Below are 19,613 nucleotides of genomic sequence, written 5' to 3' on the forward strand. Positions count from 1 at the left end.
AGACCCTCTCTCTGGGCTAGGACCGGGATAACACACAACCAGCGCCAATGCTGAGAAGAAAAAAAGATTTGGAGCTCTGTAAACCAACCACCTCCACTCTCAAAGTCTGTGGCCCCAACCAGTGGTTTTAAAGTTGATTAGTAGAGTTATACTTTATGCCAAACCCACTCAGTTATTTATAATATCTATATGTTGAAATCCAAGATTGCTCTTAAGCCAGAACAGGAGACTAGATAAAGCGCTAATTAAGAAAACATGTATTTCTGAAAATGCAACCTAAGTAAAAATCCACCCAGGTTTTTAGTGTCAGATATATGCACATGGGTGAATAGCCAAGTCAAACAGGGCTTCCCCCTTTAGAGCATCAGAGGGACACTGCAGGACAAAGACAAGTACAACAGAAGGAAATGAAGACCCAGTATCCAGATGGTCTCTGGGTCATCATCACATATTTTTTTAAAAACTACAAACTGAATGCATGACCTTTTAATTTAGCAAGCTTCTTAGCATAGCAGGAGAAATGATGGTTTTATAATTTATTTTTTATTAGCTGTTCAGTTAATATGTTGTAAAAGAAGAGATGAGACAGACAATGTGTTCAACTATATTTTTATTGACAAAAAAAAAAAAGTTTCACAGTCATTCAAATCACCACCTTTTAACCGAGACCTGCACAGGCTACAGAGCGTACCATCAGACAAATAAGGAGGACCAGATGTGAACTACAAACTGTCCACATCCAGCTTTATAAAGCCTGTTTTTCACAGCTTATCAGTAAACTGCAGCCTCCTGCCTGCAGATTTTCATAAAGTAAAATGCTGCACACTGCCCGAACCATGAGACTTCTCACGTCAGCGTTTCTTAAATAATCTGTTAAATCAAAGAGCAGTGTCGAGGCTGACATTTTGCACTTAGAAAGCACGAAAGTATGACACTGACCACAAACTACACAATTGCTATTCACAGACTGTTTACGATTAAGACTTCAGTTTATTAGTGTTATAACACTGGAGCGTCCTATCAGTGAGTCGCTGCAAGGTCACTGACCGGGAGTAAGGTCAGACAGGTGTCAAAGGTCGTGTCAGAGGTCGGGAGAAGGTCTTGATATCGGTCTGTCAGGTCAGGTGTCATTGTGTCATGGCAACAGTCGCCTGGGGAACAAGAAGCTGCAGTGTTATTCACAGGAAGAGAAACGACTGTCATCAGAAACTTCTTGACATCTTGTTAGAGTGTCGCTTTTGTGACTCATGAGGAGAGAGCTTCACAGGAGTGCACAGGTGGGTGACGTGAAGGAGCTCTCACACAGTTTAAGTTGCAAATAAATCATAAAGGGCCTTCGCTGTGGGTAACATCGAGGTTAAATATTCTAAACTAATAACCTGCAATGGAAGCAGAGTAGGGGTGCAAAGCTTGATGTATAATGATAGAACTTTCTAATGATATGATTAATAAATACTCTTTTACTACTTTGAATTCTTTTAGCTTATAATCAGGCTTTGAAAGCCTTCAACACAATTTGAAGACTCTGATCTGTGTTTTTTTGCTTTACTGACCAGACTTAGTATTGCAAGGACACTTATGTACAACACATGCTGTGACATTGCTAATATATCACGAAAATTCCAGAAAGTTGGTGTTTCCTAGTGTTTTATTTCATAAATACTTTGTTGTCTGTGTAGTGCTTCCTAACGTTTTCTTTTTGCACGTCTACCTGCCTCCATGATACCACCTGTTGGATCAGACATCACAGCACTGCAGAACTTTCTTCCTTGTGAACTGATGAAGTAGCACTGGTCCTTTGTAGTTGGTTAGCCTGCCTACACACTGAGCCTTTCTTGTCGCTGAACAGACCCTGACAGGTGATGTAGAAAGCCAAGAGTTACGCTTGTTTCCCACTATTACGCAGCTGAGATTTGAACTCCCAGATTACTTCAAGCCGTCACCTCACACTGTCCCTGATCCTTTCCCTTTTTGTACTTATTGTGTTTATATGCTTCATTTTTGATCTTTTGTCGACGTTTGTTAAGAGCGTCTTTACTTTGTGGTCAGTCAACACATATACCCGAAGCATCTGACACTAGAGCGCGCACACACACACACACACACACACACACACACACACACACACACACACACACACACACACACACACACACACACGTGTTGGATTAAATAAATCAGAATTCCTAATCAAAAATATAAGAAATTATTCTCGTTGGCAGTGTGTCTGATATTTTCTTAAACAAACATGTAAACAGACAAATTACGTGTACAGTGTATATATTTTGTTGCCAAAATACTTCCAATTGCACATACTGGTGAGCCTGCAGTAGAAGACTGCACACTTACCACTGGTTCGTGTCATGTAGGCTTCAGTAGGTACGAGGACGTTTATGAGATTCCTCTCTGGGAGGATCAGCCAGCATCACCTTCATCTTTACCCCGTTAACGACGCGTCCGTGGAGCGCTGCCATGGCCTCGTCAGCACACTGACAGAGATGAAGAAGAGTTTGAAGTTTACTTACATTCTATTCCTTCATTAATAAAACCCACAAGTTTATCCTCAATCTGAGCTTTACCTGTTTATCTGCATACTTCATGTATCCAACTTTCCTCCCTGGAACCAAGTGGACTTCAATGAGGGAGCCAAAGCGACTAGACAGACAGACACAGGGAGGCACAGACAAACAAATAACATTTAATTGTAAAGCAGGAACATTTGCTAATTCTGTCTGTTTGGTTTAATAGCAGCTTTACTCTGTTATTTAAGAGCACTTAGCCTGATGTTATCATCCACAGCAGTTTGCACTGATTGAGCCAAGAGTCGTGATCAAGCAGACCTTTAACCGTCCCGGTAATGCACTGGTTTTTTTTGTTTTGTTTGTTTTTTACTTTTAGTGATTGAGTCAGACCACAGGGCACTTACCAAAAAACATCCTCCAACACATCGGGGGGCAGCGGGGAGGGGCTGAACACGACAAACAGCCGCTCCTTGGTTTTGCTCTCAGGCGGAGCAAGCTTCTTCAGCGACGGCAGGTTGGCGTCGGTCTGAATTCGAGAAACTGACGAGACAACAGAGAAGCCCTGGTACATACCAACACAGAGAACACAGGATCAGTAATTTAAATGTCACATACTGTTCACACACTGCATATCCCTCAGAAAAGGAGATTCTAGGTTTGATCTGTTGAACTACTTTTAATCTTTATGTGAGCACAGATTTTTAAAAGATAAGCTAATAAGAATTAAAATATAGCTTTTTTAGAAATTTTCTTATTATCATTGCTAAAAAAAACCATCTGAAATGTAAATAAAATGTGCAGAGTAACAAGACGATGACCTGACACAATTTTGTAAATCAGATGTTGAATTAATGACTCACAGGTTTCATCACTTGGCTGCTGGATGGTCCGTTCCAGACCGCTGACATCATCTGTGCTGCAACAAACTGCATGGCCATCCGACCTACAGGACTACACACAACAGCAAACATACAGGCTGTTTCCAGCTGTGGACACGATGGGAAAATTAAGTCTGCCTCAAGCACCCAGCACAGAGGTGCACTGGTCGCTTGTAGGGCTTCGTCTACATGTTATAGCTAAATATAATCACAAGGGGGCAGTGTTAAAACTCTGTGCAGCAACTATAATGAGAGCGACTCTTTTTCATGTTTGTGATGTTAAAGACAGAAGGTGTTTAGAAGAAGAGTGTTTAAAACACTGTGTACTGTGTAGTAGTGCATGCTACTTTAATCTCTGATGGCTTTTTGTGCTTCTTCCTGTGTTGCGCTGTATTCTACTGATGTGTAATTTTCATGTTCAAGCCAACTTGAACAGGAAAGGAAACACTGGTCCTACATTGCATAGTTAGAGACGCTGAGGCATAGCATATTGAGAAACAGCAGGGGGAATGACAGCTGTGCATCTCAGCCCCAGTTCACTGTCACTATATAGTCCACAAGCACCAAATTTAATATCCTGGCCAAGTTAACTAGATCCATATTGTTCAGGATCGTCTTCTGCCTGTTCTTCTGATGTCTTTTACTAGAGAGAGTGTGAAGTTCATGAATAATGTGAGTGTGTATCGCTAACAGCTTTGAGATCACGTAATATTTAAAAAGGCAGTCACGGCACTCTGAAAAAACACTGCCCGGTCACTACAACCCACAGGGGACAACTTTCACCTGTGAATATTTAACAACAAATAAAATGTGGCCAAGAAGGCATGCAGACAAGGTCGCAGTTAATTATCAGTGGCATTTTCGTTCCTATCTTTTAATTTATGGATATATTAACTTTAAAGGGTTTTTCTTCTCTGAGGCTCCAGTAATTTGTGACCCTTCTGCAGGCTCAAAGTTAAACATATACTGTTGTGTAGTTATGTGTGCATTGTGTGTATACCTGCCGCGGTCCTCGCCGTCGTCAACAAAATTTACAACCAGTCTGTTTCCAGGTGGATATTCAAAGCCATTTAGCTTTTCTCTGGCATAAAGTGCTGACCCAAGATTGCTGTAGCGAATCAAAGCATGGCCTGGAGGCAGGTGACACACAGCAAAGAAAAGGTCAGAGTGGAATATTTTACAGTCATCAAAATAGAATGGACCACATCAACATCCACAGAGAACCGATACTGCAAACTAGAGTAAAGCTGATGTAGTGTGTAAAATAACCATCAGCTCCATCCAGTTTTTCAAATGTGAGGGTTTGCTCCTTTTAGCCATCTCATATAATCACAAATACAATATTTTTAGTCACTCTGTCACACTAAGAAAACATTCATGATTAAAATCTTGTCACATCTGTAGAGGATTAAATTGATAACATTGGTGGCTCTATGTTCTGTAAGAGCTTACTTTGAGGTTACTGTTCCCAACAATCTGCTCAGTGTTTAGTGATTCCTTGGCCCAACAGGTGAAGTTGGACAGTTACCGTCCCTGAGCCTCATTCTGCAGATGGTTCGTGTTAAAAGGGGTTTTTTTCTCCTCAATGCAACAGATTCTGACTGGTGTAACATGTTGGAGGTATATAAATAACATTGAACTGTTAACCTTTGTTCATTCCATAGGCATCCCTCTGCAGCTCGCAGTACTCCATGCCAGGTATAATGTCAAAAAGAGAAAAAATCTGCTCTTGATTGAGTGCAATGCGTGTGGACACAATGAGACAGCGTGTGAAATCACCGTGGCGGTAATCTATGACTGTGTAGTTCCCAGTGTCGCCTATACAGAGAAGAAGGACACCAGGGTCAGTACCAAGACAGAGGATAATACTAAGACCTTTACCCTTTCCTTCCTGTGGTAGTAAATTCTGATGACAAAGAAACTCATACCCAACGTGTACTGGTTCATGGATTCAGAGCCGCCAGCATAATCATTTCTGGCTGCTGCTCCTCCAGAGCTGTAATCTTCTGTTGCTGTCGATTTGCTTCGAGGCTCAGCCAGAATGGCCCTGTAGGCTAATAACATCATTTCCACAGTTTTAAATCATAAACATAACCTTTACTAAGTGTTAACAGAAGTGAGAAGTCACCACAGCTGTAACCGTTCACCAACCATTCTGTATATTTGATGTTCATACAGCTGCTTCTACCAGGATTAATGAACAAGTAAATGAGTTTGGCAGACCTACCTTTGTCGCAGTTCTCTATGGCGAGGGCAGCTTGGGAGGGTTTGTAGTACCTTACGTAGCCGAGGCCTTTACTTTCTCCTGTAAACTTGTTTTTGATGATCACACAATACTCAATATCCCCATACTCCTGCAAAACAGAAAACAGAAAGAATCTAAATGAGCATTTAGGGGTGTCAGTGAGTTCTAGAGAGCCTCAATTAAGATGGCCTAAAAGAACACACTATATACGCTAAGCATAAGTGGTCTGTATATAGTTAAAGCATGTTTTTTGTTCTTACTTAACAGAAGTTTATGCATTTTTAGGCCATTTGATAGACAAATATAAATATATTTAGCTTAGAGCAAAATACTTTAATCACAGTCCTGGTGTAGGTTCTTTGGTAGATGGCCAAAACCTCTGTGCGTGAGCACAAAAATATTTTTCATAAAGGAAACACAATACTGACATTAAAACACAGGCAAACATAGAGCTGCAGAACCACAAAAGAAGAAGTATTACTTTGAATGTTTCTTTGAGGTCCTCTTCTGAGAAGGATTTGGGGATCATGACAAAAATCCTGGTCAGCTCCTCATCCTCAACATCTCTGTGTCTCGTTGATGACCGTGACTGGGCTATAAACACCTAAAGAGCCAACATTTGCAAACAAAGAGACACAAATTATGCATTAAAATAGCGGACGATACACGTTAATTGTATATTTTCGAAGAAGAATCGCAACTATGATATTTTCTTATGTAAAGTTAAGAATAAGATTTATCCCTCGCCAATAAATATTCCATGTTTTGTCTTCTCAGTTCCAAATATTTAAAATTTAAACAGCATTTTGCACAGAAGAGTGAGATTGTAGATAATTAAGGTTCCGTGAACTGAAAGCAGCTAACGATCACGCCCCATTAGCTTGCTAGCTATACGCATATTATAAATCGACCGTCTGAACTGAAGCAGACAAAATATAATCTTTTTGGAGACCTAACCATTGACATTACCTTCACAGGTTTAGTCCCTTCCACCAGGACTTTTCCGTGCATTTCTTCCATGGCCAAGCAGGCCTGAGAAGACTTGGCAAACTTTATGTAGGCAATGCCTTTGGACTCCTTTGTCTGCTTGTCTTTGACAACCCAGACCCCCTGAATGTCCCCAAACACGTAGAAGCTTTCCCGCAGCTCATCTTCAGTGATGGACCGACTCGTCACCACGAACAGTCGGCTGTTGGGAGGATCGTCGAGGTTTTCGGGCACCTGTTTGGAGGGATACTCCTCCATCTTCGCTTCCCTGTAAACACTAGTGATGTGTCGGTCGCGAACGAAATGGCTCTTAGATCCGAATCTTTGACGTGAACGACGCGAGACGGCTCCTTATCGCGAGCCATGTTTTTTTTTTCCTTCTCTCATCCTCTCTGGAATTTTTTTCCGCTTCACTCCACATGCCAGCCTTGTGTTTTGCGCTGGGAAGAGGGGGGAGGGGCGGTAGTTACACAGTAGCACAGGAACAGAGCTTGAGGGAGAGACAGAGAAAGAAAGCCAGGGACAACAACTCACATTAGAAAGGTATAGTAGTCATCCACAACTATTTTCAGTTGCGGATGATAAAGGATTCAGAAGGTTTATTCATGCAGGCCTATATGACAGAGAATGTGCATCTTCTTTTTGTTTTCATATTTTAATTTATATTTAATTGTGTTGTGGTTTGCAGTGTTTTGTGTTGTTTCATTTTACATTTGTTTGAAAGGAAAGGGCTGAAAATTTAAATAGTTAAAAGTTGAACTGTGACTAGTTGGTTTTTGTATTATATGATTTATTTATTACATTTTATGTAATAAAAAAGTATATTTATAAAAGTATATTTATAAAAGTATATTTACGTTGGCCCCTAGAGACAAAGCATGTACAAACTTCAAAACACGTACAAACCCTGAAGCACGTACAAACTCCAAAACATGTAAAAACTCAGAAGCACGTAAAAGCTCCAAAACACATAAAAACTCAGAAGCACGTAAAAACTCCAAAACACGTACAAAACACAACAGAAGTGCTCCAGAATGCTAGGCGCAGTGTTGAGCTTTTGTTACTTAGAGGCTACACAAGCCAGCAAGTACTAACGACCGGATTTGGTGTGTGGTAGTAACAGGTTAATGAACTTTTTTTTTTTTAATTATTTGAATGTATATGAGTGCTTGTGTATAAATACACAAACAATACACATATGCTTTTAATTTTGTAATTTAAGTGATCTAGGTAGCTCTGTTTTGGAAGTTCAGTTAACGCTAGAAATGTGTTTTGGAGTTTGTACGTGTTTTGTCTCTAGGGGCCACTGTATATATTTATATATAAACATATATAAATAAAAACCACTTCTTTTACATTAGTAATTCTTTTTGTGCATAATTTTATATTATTGTTAATAATAAATTAATTAAAGCAACAAAACAACCTGAAGAGGCGGTTGGGAGCCGAAAGAGCCGACTCTTTTTAGTGAGGCGAGCCGAAAGAGCCGGTTCTCTAAAATGATCCGGAAATCCCATCACTGATAAACACAGCAGCGTTGCTTGCAGTTGTTAATGGTGCCTTCATGTGCTCCGCGGCAATTTTTTAAGTAAAATATAACGCTCTCGTTATCTACGTGTTTCGAAAGAAAAAGCTTTTGGAAAAGTAAATTCCTTCATTAACATTATTTAGATTGAGACTTAAAAATTCACGACTTACCGCTTGTAGTAGCCATTTGCAAGCATTTGAAAACGTTATGAATCAGAGAAGCAATGAAATTGAATCGTGCATAGAGAATGTTTATAAGGCATGAGATTAAATCTTGTTTTAGTACTTTTGTTTTAAATCTTTAGAAAGTGAATTGCTTTGTTCGCTGTCAAATGAGAACTTTAGAGAATTAATTGTAGAAATTCCGACAGTTTTAAATGCATCCGCGGCGCTGATGACACGTATTTGCGTTTACTGCCCTCTGCAGCACGGGAAGGAGAAATGCAGGTGTTACAAAATACCCTGGTGTTACGAAAAGATGCTGCAGAGAGGTTTTGTAACTAACACGTTAATTAACATGAGTAATGGGACTTATCACCAAACGAGAAGCCCTGATGGTTTATTAATCCTATTAATCGTGTTCTATAAATACCTGACACAGGATTACACTCATCAGGGATCAGCTGTGAAATAGTTACCTGAGCTCTTTCTGTCTGCCTCTGTGTGTGTTTAGTTAAAGAAATAAGAGGGAGCTAGCCCTTCGTTACAGATGATAGAGTTAGTCACATTCGTGCTGGGGACAGGCGACCAGAAAAGTTGTGGGGTTATATCTATAATGTCAGACCATGATATTTAAATAAAACACGTGCTGTTAAAATATGATGTGCTGTACAGGAGGTAGAATATTATTTTTGAAAGCATCCTAGTTTTCATGTTCGTGCGCGCGCGCGCGCGATCGCTGGTGTCTAGGTGTATTTTTAGGCGCTTACGGGTCACGTGCTGAATGACCCTTCTGAGCACAAACGTTTAGATTTTATAGCCACTTTCTGTCATAGTATTCCAGTTTCACATGTTGTGAATGTTGATCGCTATATTTCCTTGTGTTTAATAAAACAAGTCTTTTTTACTATCCTGGGGACACATAGGGTTACCTTGAGAAAACACTCAAGGGTTATCACTTAACCTTTTTATTTATTTATTTATTTTTTCATTTTCTTTTGTCTTTCATGTTTAATATAAATATCATTTAGGCACATAAATTTCACTTCGCGAGTGAGGGTTCATTTTGGGATAAGGATGTAGAGTGCAAAAGGCAATGTAAGAAACTACAAGTAGAAGACATAAAAAGAAGAAAATATAATTTATTTAATAATTTGTAAACATTATGCGCACATTTTCTATTCGTAATTGGTTTGTGGAGAGTAAATGTACCTAAGTGTGTACGATCATTGAGTGACTTGTTAAATTACGTGTCAGTTTTGTTAAATTAAAAGGCTATCTTTGGTTACCAAGTTAAACGTGGAGTACTTTCGGTTGCCAAAATCCTTCACGAAACTTCTCCAGAAAAGCAGGTTCAGTTTTCCCCATAAAGGCTCTGGAGGAAATGCGACAAGATTCTTGGGACCTGTGCTAAAACTCCCTTTCGTGTTCTTGCTCTCAGCCTCGTCGCCTTGCGTGTACACACATAACAAGACTTAGTAAAACCTTACATATAGACACGAAATTAGTGTTTCTGTGTTTAAATTGTATTTTTTTCATAAAAAGTAAACGACTTCTTTATACAAAATTAAAGCTATGACATGGATGAGGATACATATTGATATTTTGCTCTTTTCTATTTATTTTTTTTAATTTATTTTTCTTCTACTGTACCTTTCTGCTGAGTGACTGTCTTCTGCTCGTCAAATACATTTCATTGCGATGTTGACTTTGTGCTAACTTGCATATGACAAATAAAACTGAAAACAAAAAAACATAGAAATGATACTACACGACACGTAATGGTTAAGCGGTAATCTCGCGGCACGTGATTGGCTGTGATGACGTCGAAAGCCGGTGCCTTTAAAGTGAAATGACCTTCTTTGCGACCGTCACAAACTGCTTGTCGGCCGAGGCTGAGACGGTTACTTACCTACAGTAGAGTATTTTTAACCCGACATCTTCTCATAAAAAGGTAACATTTCATACTTTATAAATGTATTTACAGGGGAATGGAGGTTATATTATAAGTAACAGGATATGAGTCGCAACAGTAGTATGTAGCGGGAGTTAGCGCCCACGTTGGTGAATAGCCGGTTGTGTTCTCATTGCGTAGTCCGCTATGGGGGAATAATAAGGTAATTTAAACGTTATAGACATTTTACTTGGGCTCTTGTGTGATTTGGGAAAATATTTGGGCAACACAGCAGCTTTGAAGTGCAATTTCCGTACGCCGACATTGAAGCATCCTTGACAGCCCCGGTGGGCGACCCATACCCGGCTTATCGTACTACTAGCACGATGGTCGGCCCAAGCTGAGTTCAGGCTGAGCTTGAGTCAGCGATTCGAAGCGTCAAAATCAGGCGAAAATGCCACGTAGACCGCGAATACACGTTGATACTTGTTGTAAAGGGTGTATGCCCTTGATATTACGTGAGGGGGATGTCATTCAGCCGGCTGCCGCCATGTTGGAGGCTACGCGGCAAACGATGTGGTGCGGTTCGTCTCTTAAGAACTAGAATGAGAAAATTTGCCGCTATGTTATGTAATTACTAAAATACTGGCCGTTTAATGATAGCTGATAACTAAAATGTTGATTTGTAGGTAGTTTTAATGAAAAGGGGGCGGTAGAAGGATTTTGGGGGACCGGGGGTCATGTTAGTGGTGTTGCACTAAAATGTTTCCCCCAGTGATGATAGACCATCATTTTTAACCTCGAAACTCAAAGTAGAAGCGACTTTATGGCAGAAACACCGGTCGGATCTCTGCCACTGGTGCTCTAGTAATTACAGCACGTTTTCCGCTAAGCACATTAACCTTGGCTCCCCTCGGTAAACCTTTTGCCTCATGGCGCAATATCATTAAAAAGGTCCTCCTTTACTCGCCAAACCTGGCAACCTGTCCCCCCTGGAGTAACTCGAGCTGAGGCCCTTCGTGGCTAGCCCAACGTGTTTTAAGGGCGGTGTAGTTTCGGCTTCCTGCGCTGCTTCTGTCAGCTTTCCGGGTAATCTCGGCGTCGTGCCAGCGCACAGGGCAATGCGATCACTTACCTGAATGCATTGTAAAGTTAGAGCCAACGATAAAGAAATGGTAAAAGTTATGGAGTTGTGACCTTCACAAAATGGCGCTGGGGTCAAATTAGAGCTTTAAGCTTCCTAACTGGGCTATGGATAGAAGACTGTCTGGTGTATTTAAAGAGCCCTTCATAATTCTGTATACTTTTACTTTTTAAACTCCTTTTTCATCTCATTCTGTTCTTTTTCCTGTTGGCTTTGTTTCTCCAGTCAACTATGGGAGACGCTGAAAAGGGAAAAAAGGTTTTTGTCCAGAAGTGTGCTCAGTGCCACACAGTAGAGCAGGGTGGCAAGCATAAGGTGGGCCCCAACCTCTGGGGTCTGTTCGGAAGGAAGACCGGACAGGCAGAAGGCTTCACTTACACAGACGCCAACAAGAGCAAAGGTGAGTTCACTGGGTCTCTGAGTAGATTATAAATACATTTGTATGCTAGATATAGAAGGGAGACTGACATTGTCTGAAATCTAAGTTATTTTAAAGGTTTTTAAATTGATTTGCGGGGACTTTCTCTGGAAACTGCCTCGCTTGACTAAGTGTGTAGACAGAGGACAATGACTTGCATCTAAACCTCTATGTTCACAAATGTTTTTGTTTTTTTTATTCAGAAGTCTTTAAAGGGCTATTTCGTGTTTATATGTTGTCTCAGTAGCTTACAAGCTAAAGATTTTTTCTGTCTTTTTTTAAAACCATTTTATTAATTTTAATAAGGCAAAGGATTCCCATTTAAGCATCTATATTAAAAGTAGTCAAGCTTTTTTTTTCTTTTTTTTCTTTAGGGCTTTAAAAGTCTCATATCATCCTCCGTTTTCACATTTTGAGGCTTGCACGTTTTCAGCTCAAATCACACACAGTTTGTACCTGAAGGTGTATCTCTGGTCTTTCTCACTCTTGAAGTAAAGTTAATAAAATGATCTCCTGTGGCCCTTTTTGGAAGAGTGCCACATCTTTCTTGCCACTGCCTTGGATGCTCTGATGGAAAAAAAAAACCCCAAAACAACATAACAACCTGCTGAGGTCGTTATGTTATGCAGTGCACATTGACTATAATGGTGTTGGATTACTTGAACATTTCTTTCACATTTTGCAAATGACAAAGCCATTTTAGGTTTCATAAAAGGTCTCATGACACTCTTTCACTGTGCACACAGGCCTAAAGATCCCTGCGATTTTTAGCACCCTCGCCATTTGTTTTCTCTATAAATCCTGCTGAAGCTGGGGGCCAACACGCTCAAAGTCCTTTGTGTAAAACTGCCCCTCTGTGGTGCTTTCCTTCCTTCTGTAACTTTCCCCTCCCAACTTCAAACTCAAGAAGGGGCAGGTGTGTGATATCAGTCAAGATAATGGTAGATGCGATAAAGACGTGTTCTCGTAGCTTAGCAACAGTAAGCGCTTGAGAGAAGTACTCTTAAAGGTTATGGGTGTTTAAGGACAAAAGGACGGATCTTTAAAATTTCCGCTATTGTCTCAGTGTGACTGTTTTGGCATCGCAGCCTGCTGACACTAACAGATATCCTGTATTTGTGGTGAAGCAGTATGTCATCTGACAAGCCATCAGATACTTAAATATTTGGAGTACACAAACAGTTTGTACAATAAACTATTCAATTGCTACAAGACTGTTTAGAGTTGTAACAAGTCTCTAGTGAGATTCATTCAGAAGAAGCAGGCAAATGAGTGGGAAGTGTTAGGTGACATTTATTTTCACCTCAGTTAATTCGTTTTGAGTCTAAACTAGACTTATATAAATGGCAGCTTTAATTCCTTTTTTTTCTTAAAGATTGCATACAAGCTAAATGCTTTTTATTAATGTGGCCTCTTTAAAGCCACACATTAAACTGGTCACTGATACTTGGTGTCACCTGCTTGCTACTTGACTCATTGATGACCATTTTCCCTCAGGTATCATTTGGGGTGAGGACACTTTGATGGAGTACCTGGAGAACCCCAAGAAGTACATTCCTGGAACCAAAATGATCTTTGCTGGCATCAAAAAGAAGGGAGAGCGCCAAGACCTCATTGCATACCTCAAGTCAGCAACGTCATGAAAAGATCACTGAGATCACAATATTTAATGTAATTTTAATGTTTTTTTTCTGCCATTACACATTAAATATGATTTTATGTTTAGCCATTTGGACAGACGGTTAATGTATGTTCTCAGACTGGTGTTTGCTGTAATTTTCACTTCCTGTTAAGGTCAGATGAGTTTTGAGCAGCTGTTCAAGTGACCAAACATAAAACCAGAGTCCTGTTTTCGTTGAGTCTGTACGAGTACATACTAATCACATTATTTAAAAAATCTCTTGGGAGGATGGGTCTTCTCTCATTCTTTTCCATGACAACATGTGTCTGGTATTTTTGACTAACAGAGCTATCACCATATACTTTATTTTCAAAACGATGAATAATAAAATTCATCTAATATCAGCTACATGAAAGTGAAATGGCAATGAAGCCTGTGTGGAGTTTTGGTGGAAACTGGTGCTGATTTTGAATCTGCCCTCAGCATTCATATTCAAGTTGTGAGTGTCTGACCTTTGCACAAATGTGATTAAAGACTTCTACCTGCTGTGAATGCTCTTAGTTTGTTGTGGACTGAATTTGGGAAATACCGCTTTTGTTAACACTCCTGAAACTGCCCCTCTGAGCTCCTGTTTTTACCCCCTGCCTGTCATCAGGCTCCTTTGAAGTTTTTAAAGATTTCTTGCTAAAGGTGATGTATTTATCTGCCTCCTTACAGCCAAGAATTGTGGGGTTGTATAAATATTACATTGATGCCTTGAAACCCACCACCATGCGGGGGTACAGTGAAATCAGCTGGCATACAAGCATCACGAGCTAATATTGTGGCGTGACTTTATAATGTAGGGTAACTATTGTGGGCACCATCTGGACTGAAGGAAGATGTTATTTACCTGGTTTCACAGGCAGGACAGAGTTGGTTTAATTTCTTTTACTGTAATTGGTGTTTGACTGTAATGTGGTAGCTGAATGTTGTTACAGATAAGATGGTTAAGGATCAATTAAAAAGAAAACGTACAGACATGTAAAAACGACTCTTCATTTCATGGTGTTTGTCAGCAGCTGACAGCTTGTCCCTGCAGCCGGGTGATGTTCTGCTCTTTTAAAAATCCCTCCAGAGTAAAGGCAATAAACATCACTGGTCTTATCAAACCAGTAATTTTTATTAAAGATAAGACCAGACTAATTTTACAGTTGCCTCAGCCGATTTGTTAAACAAATATGAAGCCAAGCATGACCCTAAATGTGGATTTGACATTTTTGTGTTCAGTTCATCTTAAAGCGAATTAAAGACGCCGTGGTGAGCAAATATGTGTAAATCTTATATTATCAGTGTAGTAAGTTACATCTGCTACTGTAATAACACTATTTGGAGTCTTGTTTCCTGTATGTATATATATATGTATGTGTATATATATATATATATATATATATAAATAGCAGATTAGACATTGAATATATCCACTTAAAGTAACATTTTGTGGTGCACTCCCTGTCTCTTTAAAGAGAGTTGAACTCTCAGTCATACCCAGAGGGCCGCTCTTGCTGGTAAGGTGTCAGTTTACTGCTCATGAAGTCATTCTAGAAAGACAGTCAGCTGATGGCAGCCCAGGCCTTGCTTTACCTCTGGATCAAAGATCAAGTAAGAGCAGAGACGTGACTGGATTTGTCTTCAAACAATGTCTCTGTATGCTGCCTGGAGACAGAAGGCTGAGTAAATTTAGTGTTTGAACTCTTAGGCTGTAAACTCATTACATTATTTAAGGATCTAGTTTATGGAAAATCTAATTAGAAGAGCCCTTTTCTTTGCCCATATTACACCTCTCCATAAACTATGTTGGTTTTGAAAGAGAAGCTGGGACACCCAGAACAAGTTGATGAGGATTTGGAGACACCTGCTGGCCCATGAAGATAATACACAACAAAATGCCTTTTATGATACTTCATTGTTGAAAGATAGAGGGGCATAATGTTCTGAACCTCAGATGGAAATAAGGTAAGGCAGAAAATACCAAGCCTCTGAGAGGCTGATAGGTTCAATTTAATGTCACAATAAACCTACACATACAAATACATCTTTAAAAAACAAATAAATGAAAAGCACAAAAGTGATAAAAAATACACTAATTCATCATCAATTCAGGACAGTCATGCTGATAAAAGACAGCATCATTGTAAGGAAGCAGTGATGTGTGAGGGGCAGAGTAGGCAAAGGACTAACAGGGACGTGTACTGTTCAAAACGTGGTTTTTATTTTATCTACAAATATGAAAACAATCATATCAAAAACACAGCAAAGAAAATAAGTTGTTCTAAGAAATAAGTACAAAGGAGTTAGCAAAAAAACCAAAAACCACAACGCATAACAGACTGTAAAAGAAACAGCCATAATAATAGAATAGTATGTAGCTCAATAAAATAGAATTCTTCATCAATATACTTTGAGGTTGTATTATATTTTACAGTGTCCACCAGGGGAGGGTCCAACACTCAATTAAATTCTGTTTCCATGGCACCAACATAACGCCACAACAGCCACCTCAAGTTTATTTGTGTTGTAATGCAAAGATCCTGCAATATTAGATAATGAGACAATCCTTTATGAGCAGCACTCGCCATGGTGGGAAGGAAAAACAATTCTTTACTAGGAAGAAACCTCTGGCAGAACCAGGCTCAGGGAGGGAGCAGCCATCTTCACAACTAGTTGGGGGCCGAGGGGGAAGAAAATACAAAAAACAAGACAAGGACACAATGCAAACTGTGAGGCAGAGTGAATAACATGCAGTACTAGCACATAAAGACATGGGGAGTAGAGAAGAAGTGCATAGTACGTGATGGAAAGTCCTCCAGCAGCCTATCTAATCGGTGGTCGGAGTCACTTAATTCAGCTGTAACTATAAATTTTATCAAAAGGAAACCTAAGGAATCTGGTTCCACAGAAGAAATGAAGATTCTTGCTTTTGGAAACTCTAGGAAGCACAAAGTAAGCCCACAGTCTGAGAGCAATGTGCTCCATTGGAATAATGTAGTACAGTGAGATGGTTAAGATAGATGAAATACAGTAATGGGGTCTAATACTGAGGTCAGTAGAAGAGAAGCAGTCTTAAGTATTTTTTTTCTCTAGTTGTTATAAGTTTATTAGCAAGAAATTCAACAACAGTTTTTAAACTGGTCAATGAAAATACACCAACCTTTTGGCCTTTGAGCCATTCCAGATATACTCCACTGCTCTTTAGATGCTCTCTACTTTGAAATGATTGGCTGGACTTTCTTCTAAACCATATCAAGACACGCCCCTCTTCTTCTCTTTGTAGTTTCACTTCATATTTAATGTTGAGAAACATTCTTTTACAAGATATGTGTTGTTGTGCCTCTGCAAATATTTCTGTGCAACTTTTAGAGTAATTGAGACACCTTTCTATTCAGGTTAGCTGACAGTGTGACAGTTTAGTACTACATCAGTGCATTTTGCCCATAGACTGTTTATAGAATATGGGCACAGCTTAAAAGTGAAGCCAGTTTACAGTGCTGGCTATTAGACCAATCCTGGCGTTCACCAATGCTGCCCCTGAGCCTTTTCAAAGTCCCGTGTCACATCACAAAACTTGCATATCTATGCTGCCAGACAATACCCCATCAGCCTTTCCAGGCTGAGGGATAAAAATGACGATTCACTATTCTTCTTATGACCAGCAGGGGGCGACTCATGATTGCAAAATGAAGTCCTCTTGTGGTGAAGTCTATACAACCATGGTCTCCTTGGCTCTATGACCTCAGTAAACATTTTTCTCATGAGTTGATCTGCTCTGTTGCCAGTTCATATCTCATTTAATCATTTTGTTAATTTTATGAATTTCAGCCCCTGTTATTGTCAAAAGGAATCTTTAATACACAGTCTATAATTTTAAGCCTGTCATGACCTATGAGAGTATAAGATTGCAACAAGATAGAAGTTGAGGGAACTGTAGGATGAAGGTGGCCTGAATTAGAGTTTTATGATTTTACATATTTATGAAATCTTTTTTTCTTGAAATAACTAAACTAAAAGTAGCAAGCCTGTTCTGAAAATGTAAGGAGTAGAAAGTAGATATTTGTTTTAAATTATAGGGAGGAAAAGTCTGAAGTTGTCAGTAAAATAAATACTCAAGTAAAGTACAGATAGCCTAAGTGAAAATTCTGATTTGTTACTTCCCACGTCTGCACTTTTAGTCTATGTCAGTGCACGAGCAGCAAACAGACATGGGGCTTTGTAAAAAATATCAGATGAGATAAATTCATTACAAATTCTTCTTTTTCACCAATTTTCTTTAATACTAATTATGATTTTGATTTCTCAATAAAATTATATACATTACACTTTTCTGATGCTTTGTTAATTATTTGATCTACAAACCAACAGTATTTATAAATGTTTGTGTATTTACAAAGGTTAAAACAAGTTGCACCAATCTTTAGTCATTTGATCCATCCCAAATATACTCTGCTACGTTTTAGATGCTCTTCGCTGTGAACACTGAAACAACTGCTTGGTTGAGTTTCAGTTTTTCATCTCAAGCATAATAAGACACGCCTCTCTTCTTCTGTTTGTACTTCTGTTTCTTTGTAGTTTTCTTTATCTTTAAGAAAACTTCTCTATGCATTATCAAAGTGGTCATGAAACTAGATGTATAAAGGCCAATTTACAGTATGCAGCCCTGCTAAATAAATGACATGACAATGTCTGTGAAGCTGGATTTAAAAAAAAAAAAAAGCACTCAAAGTGTTTAGTACATGTTTGGCCCTTTCTTGTGCCAATACAGAAAGTGGCATCACTGGGTTGGTTGGGTAGTTGGTTTGTTTCAACAATAGACACAAAACAGTTTTTAATGGTAACAAACTAGAGGTAGAACCAATAATTCAGAGGAAAATAACTGCACACATCAGTTTAAAGGTGTCACTTGTACTGCTCCTGGGTGCAACAACTATTAAGAAACAAAGGGTATGCTGTCCACTCTCCCTCTTTCTCTTTTACTTTTATTGTTATGTTACTCATCAGCTTGTTTGTTCACTGTAAATTTCACCAGAATTACCCCCCCCCCCCCCCCCCACACACACACACACACACTCGTGTACATATCTCTAAACACTTGTATACATGTCTCCGTACAATTTTTTCTATTAATATTTCTGTACAGTGTTACCTGTATATAGAAACTTCATTTGCTTATGTATATAGGACCACTTTGTGTCTTCCTTCTATATCTCATATAGATATCTTATATCTTACCCAAATTTCTAATTCGTGGGATAATAAAGGTTTATTCTATTCTATTCTAAGCAGTAAGTGGTTCTTTGCTGTTTGACTAGCTGCAAAGGGCCGCAATAAACTAAAGGAAAAAAATTCACGAAAAATGTGACGTTTTTCTGGAGAAATAAAAAATGTGATTGAACATAAGCACATGTGACAAGCTAATAGTAAAAAACTAACATTCTTCTCCCACCCCCATTCTCTGCGGCCTGCTGGAGCGGGGGGCTAGGAGGAGGAGTTGGCCGTCCGACTGGGGTCTGGAGTGTGGGGCCTCCCTGCTGCTGCGGAGTCGGGGCGGTCTGCCTCTCCCCACCGCAGGGAAAAGGGTAACACCACCTGGGTCTGGGTGCAGTTCCCCCCTCCAGGGGCAAGGGTACCTAGACCCGGTTCGTAGAGTACGCAAGGTTTGGAGGCCTATCTCCCCCCACCACTCCCCCTGCCAGTGGCGGACTCCCTCAGGTGTCGGTGCGTTGGTGGTTCTTTGTGTCTGGGGGTGGGCGTCCGGGTACACACCGGCTCACTCCTTGGCGGCCGCTTATCGGGGCCTGGAGCCTGGGGCTCGCTCGGGCCACTTCGGAGGTGGGGTGCCCCCGGCCTCTCGGCCTGGGGCTCGGATGAATCCCTGGCCAACGGTATCGTACTTAAATCAGACTACTGAACCAGCCACATCAGCCTATTGTGAGGTCTGTTTAAAGTAGACTAAAAATGAACTGCAGGTTCTTGAGAATTGGACTATGAGCACAGAAACACATGTTCGTACATACAGCTGTAGCAAGCTTACAGTAATTTTAAATAGTCTGCAGAGAAATGTGTGATTTACACACCGGGAGGAGATGCACCACAAGGCTGGATAGCTTGGTTGATCTCTGGATTGTGGTGGCATATTCTTTTGAAAATGGTTATTCCTGTTGCGTTGACTGTTAACATTGATT

General features: G+C 39.9%; 2 protein-coding genes across 4 annotated transcripts; one reads left to right on the forward strand and one right to left on the reverse strand.

Moving 5' to 3' along the window:
- Positions 1-598: 598 nt before the first annotated feature.
- On the reverse strand, positions 599-10,110 carry rbm45 (RNA binding motif protein 45). 2 transcript variants are annotated; one of them, XM_085427424.1, is made up of 12 exons: positions 9,972-10,110; positions 6,615-7,122; positions 6,127-6,249; positions 5,628-5,754; positions 5,329-5,454; positions 5,180-5,218; positions 4,401-4,530; positions 3,383-3,473; positions 2,927-3,084; positions 2,580-2,655; positions 2,350-2,489; positions 599-1,151 (listed from the first exon to the last, which is right to left on the reverse strand). In XM_085427424.1, exons 2-11 carry the CDS (start codon positions 6,888-6,890, stop codon positions 2,373-2,375), a joined length of 1,263 nt encoding a protein of 420 aa, XP_085283550.1. In that variant the 5' UTR covers positions 6,891-7,122; positions 9,972-10,110; the 3' UTR covers positions 599-1,151; positions 2,350-2,372. The 2 variants fall into 2 exon arrangements, with proteins under 2 accessions (XP_085283550.1, XP_085283549.1); XM_085427423.1 differs by having other exon boundaries at positions 5,048-5,218.
- Positions 10,111-10,122: 12 nt separating this feature from the next.
- On the forward strand, positions 10,123-14,425 carry LOC146655281 (cytochrome c). 2 transcript variants are annotated; one of them, XM_085427426.1, is made up of 3 exons: positions 10,123-10,272; positions 11,582-11,756; positions 13,272-14,425. In XM_085427426.1, the coding sequence occupies exons 2-3, from the start codon at positions 11,588-11,590 to the stop codon at positions 13,415-13,417; spliced, it is 315 nt and encodes a 104-aa protein (XP_085283552.1). In that variant the 5' UTR covers positions 10,123-10,272; positions 11,582-11,587; the 3' UTR covers positions 13,418-14,425. The 2 variants fall into 2 exon arrangements, with proteins under 2 accessions (XP_085283552.1, XP_085283551.1); XM_085427425.1 differs by lacking the exon at positions 10,123-10,272 and adding an exon at positions 11,280-11,387.
- The last annotated feature ends 5,188 nt before the right edge of the window (positions 14,426-19,613 follow it).

This window comes from Rhamphochromis longiceps, linkage group LG13, assembly GCF_057381845.1.
Source record: "Rhamphochromis longiceps isolate RC_006_pf linkage group LG13, R_longiceps_female_GT1.1, whole genome shotgun sequence".
Classification (NCBI taxonomy): domain Eukaryota; kingdom Metazoa; phylum Chordata; class Actinopteri; order Cichliformes; family Cichlidae; genus Rhamphochromis; species Rhamphochromis longiceps.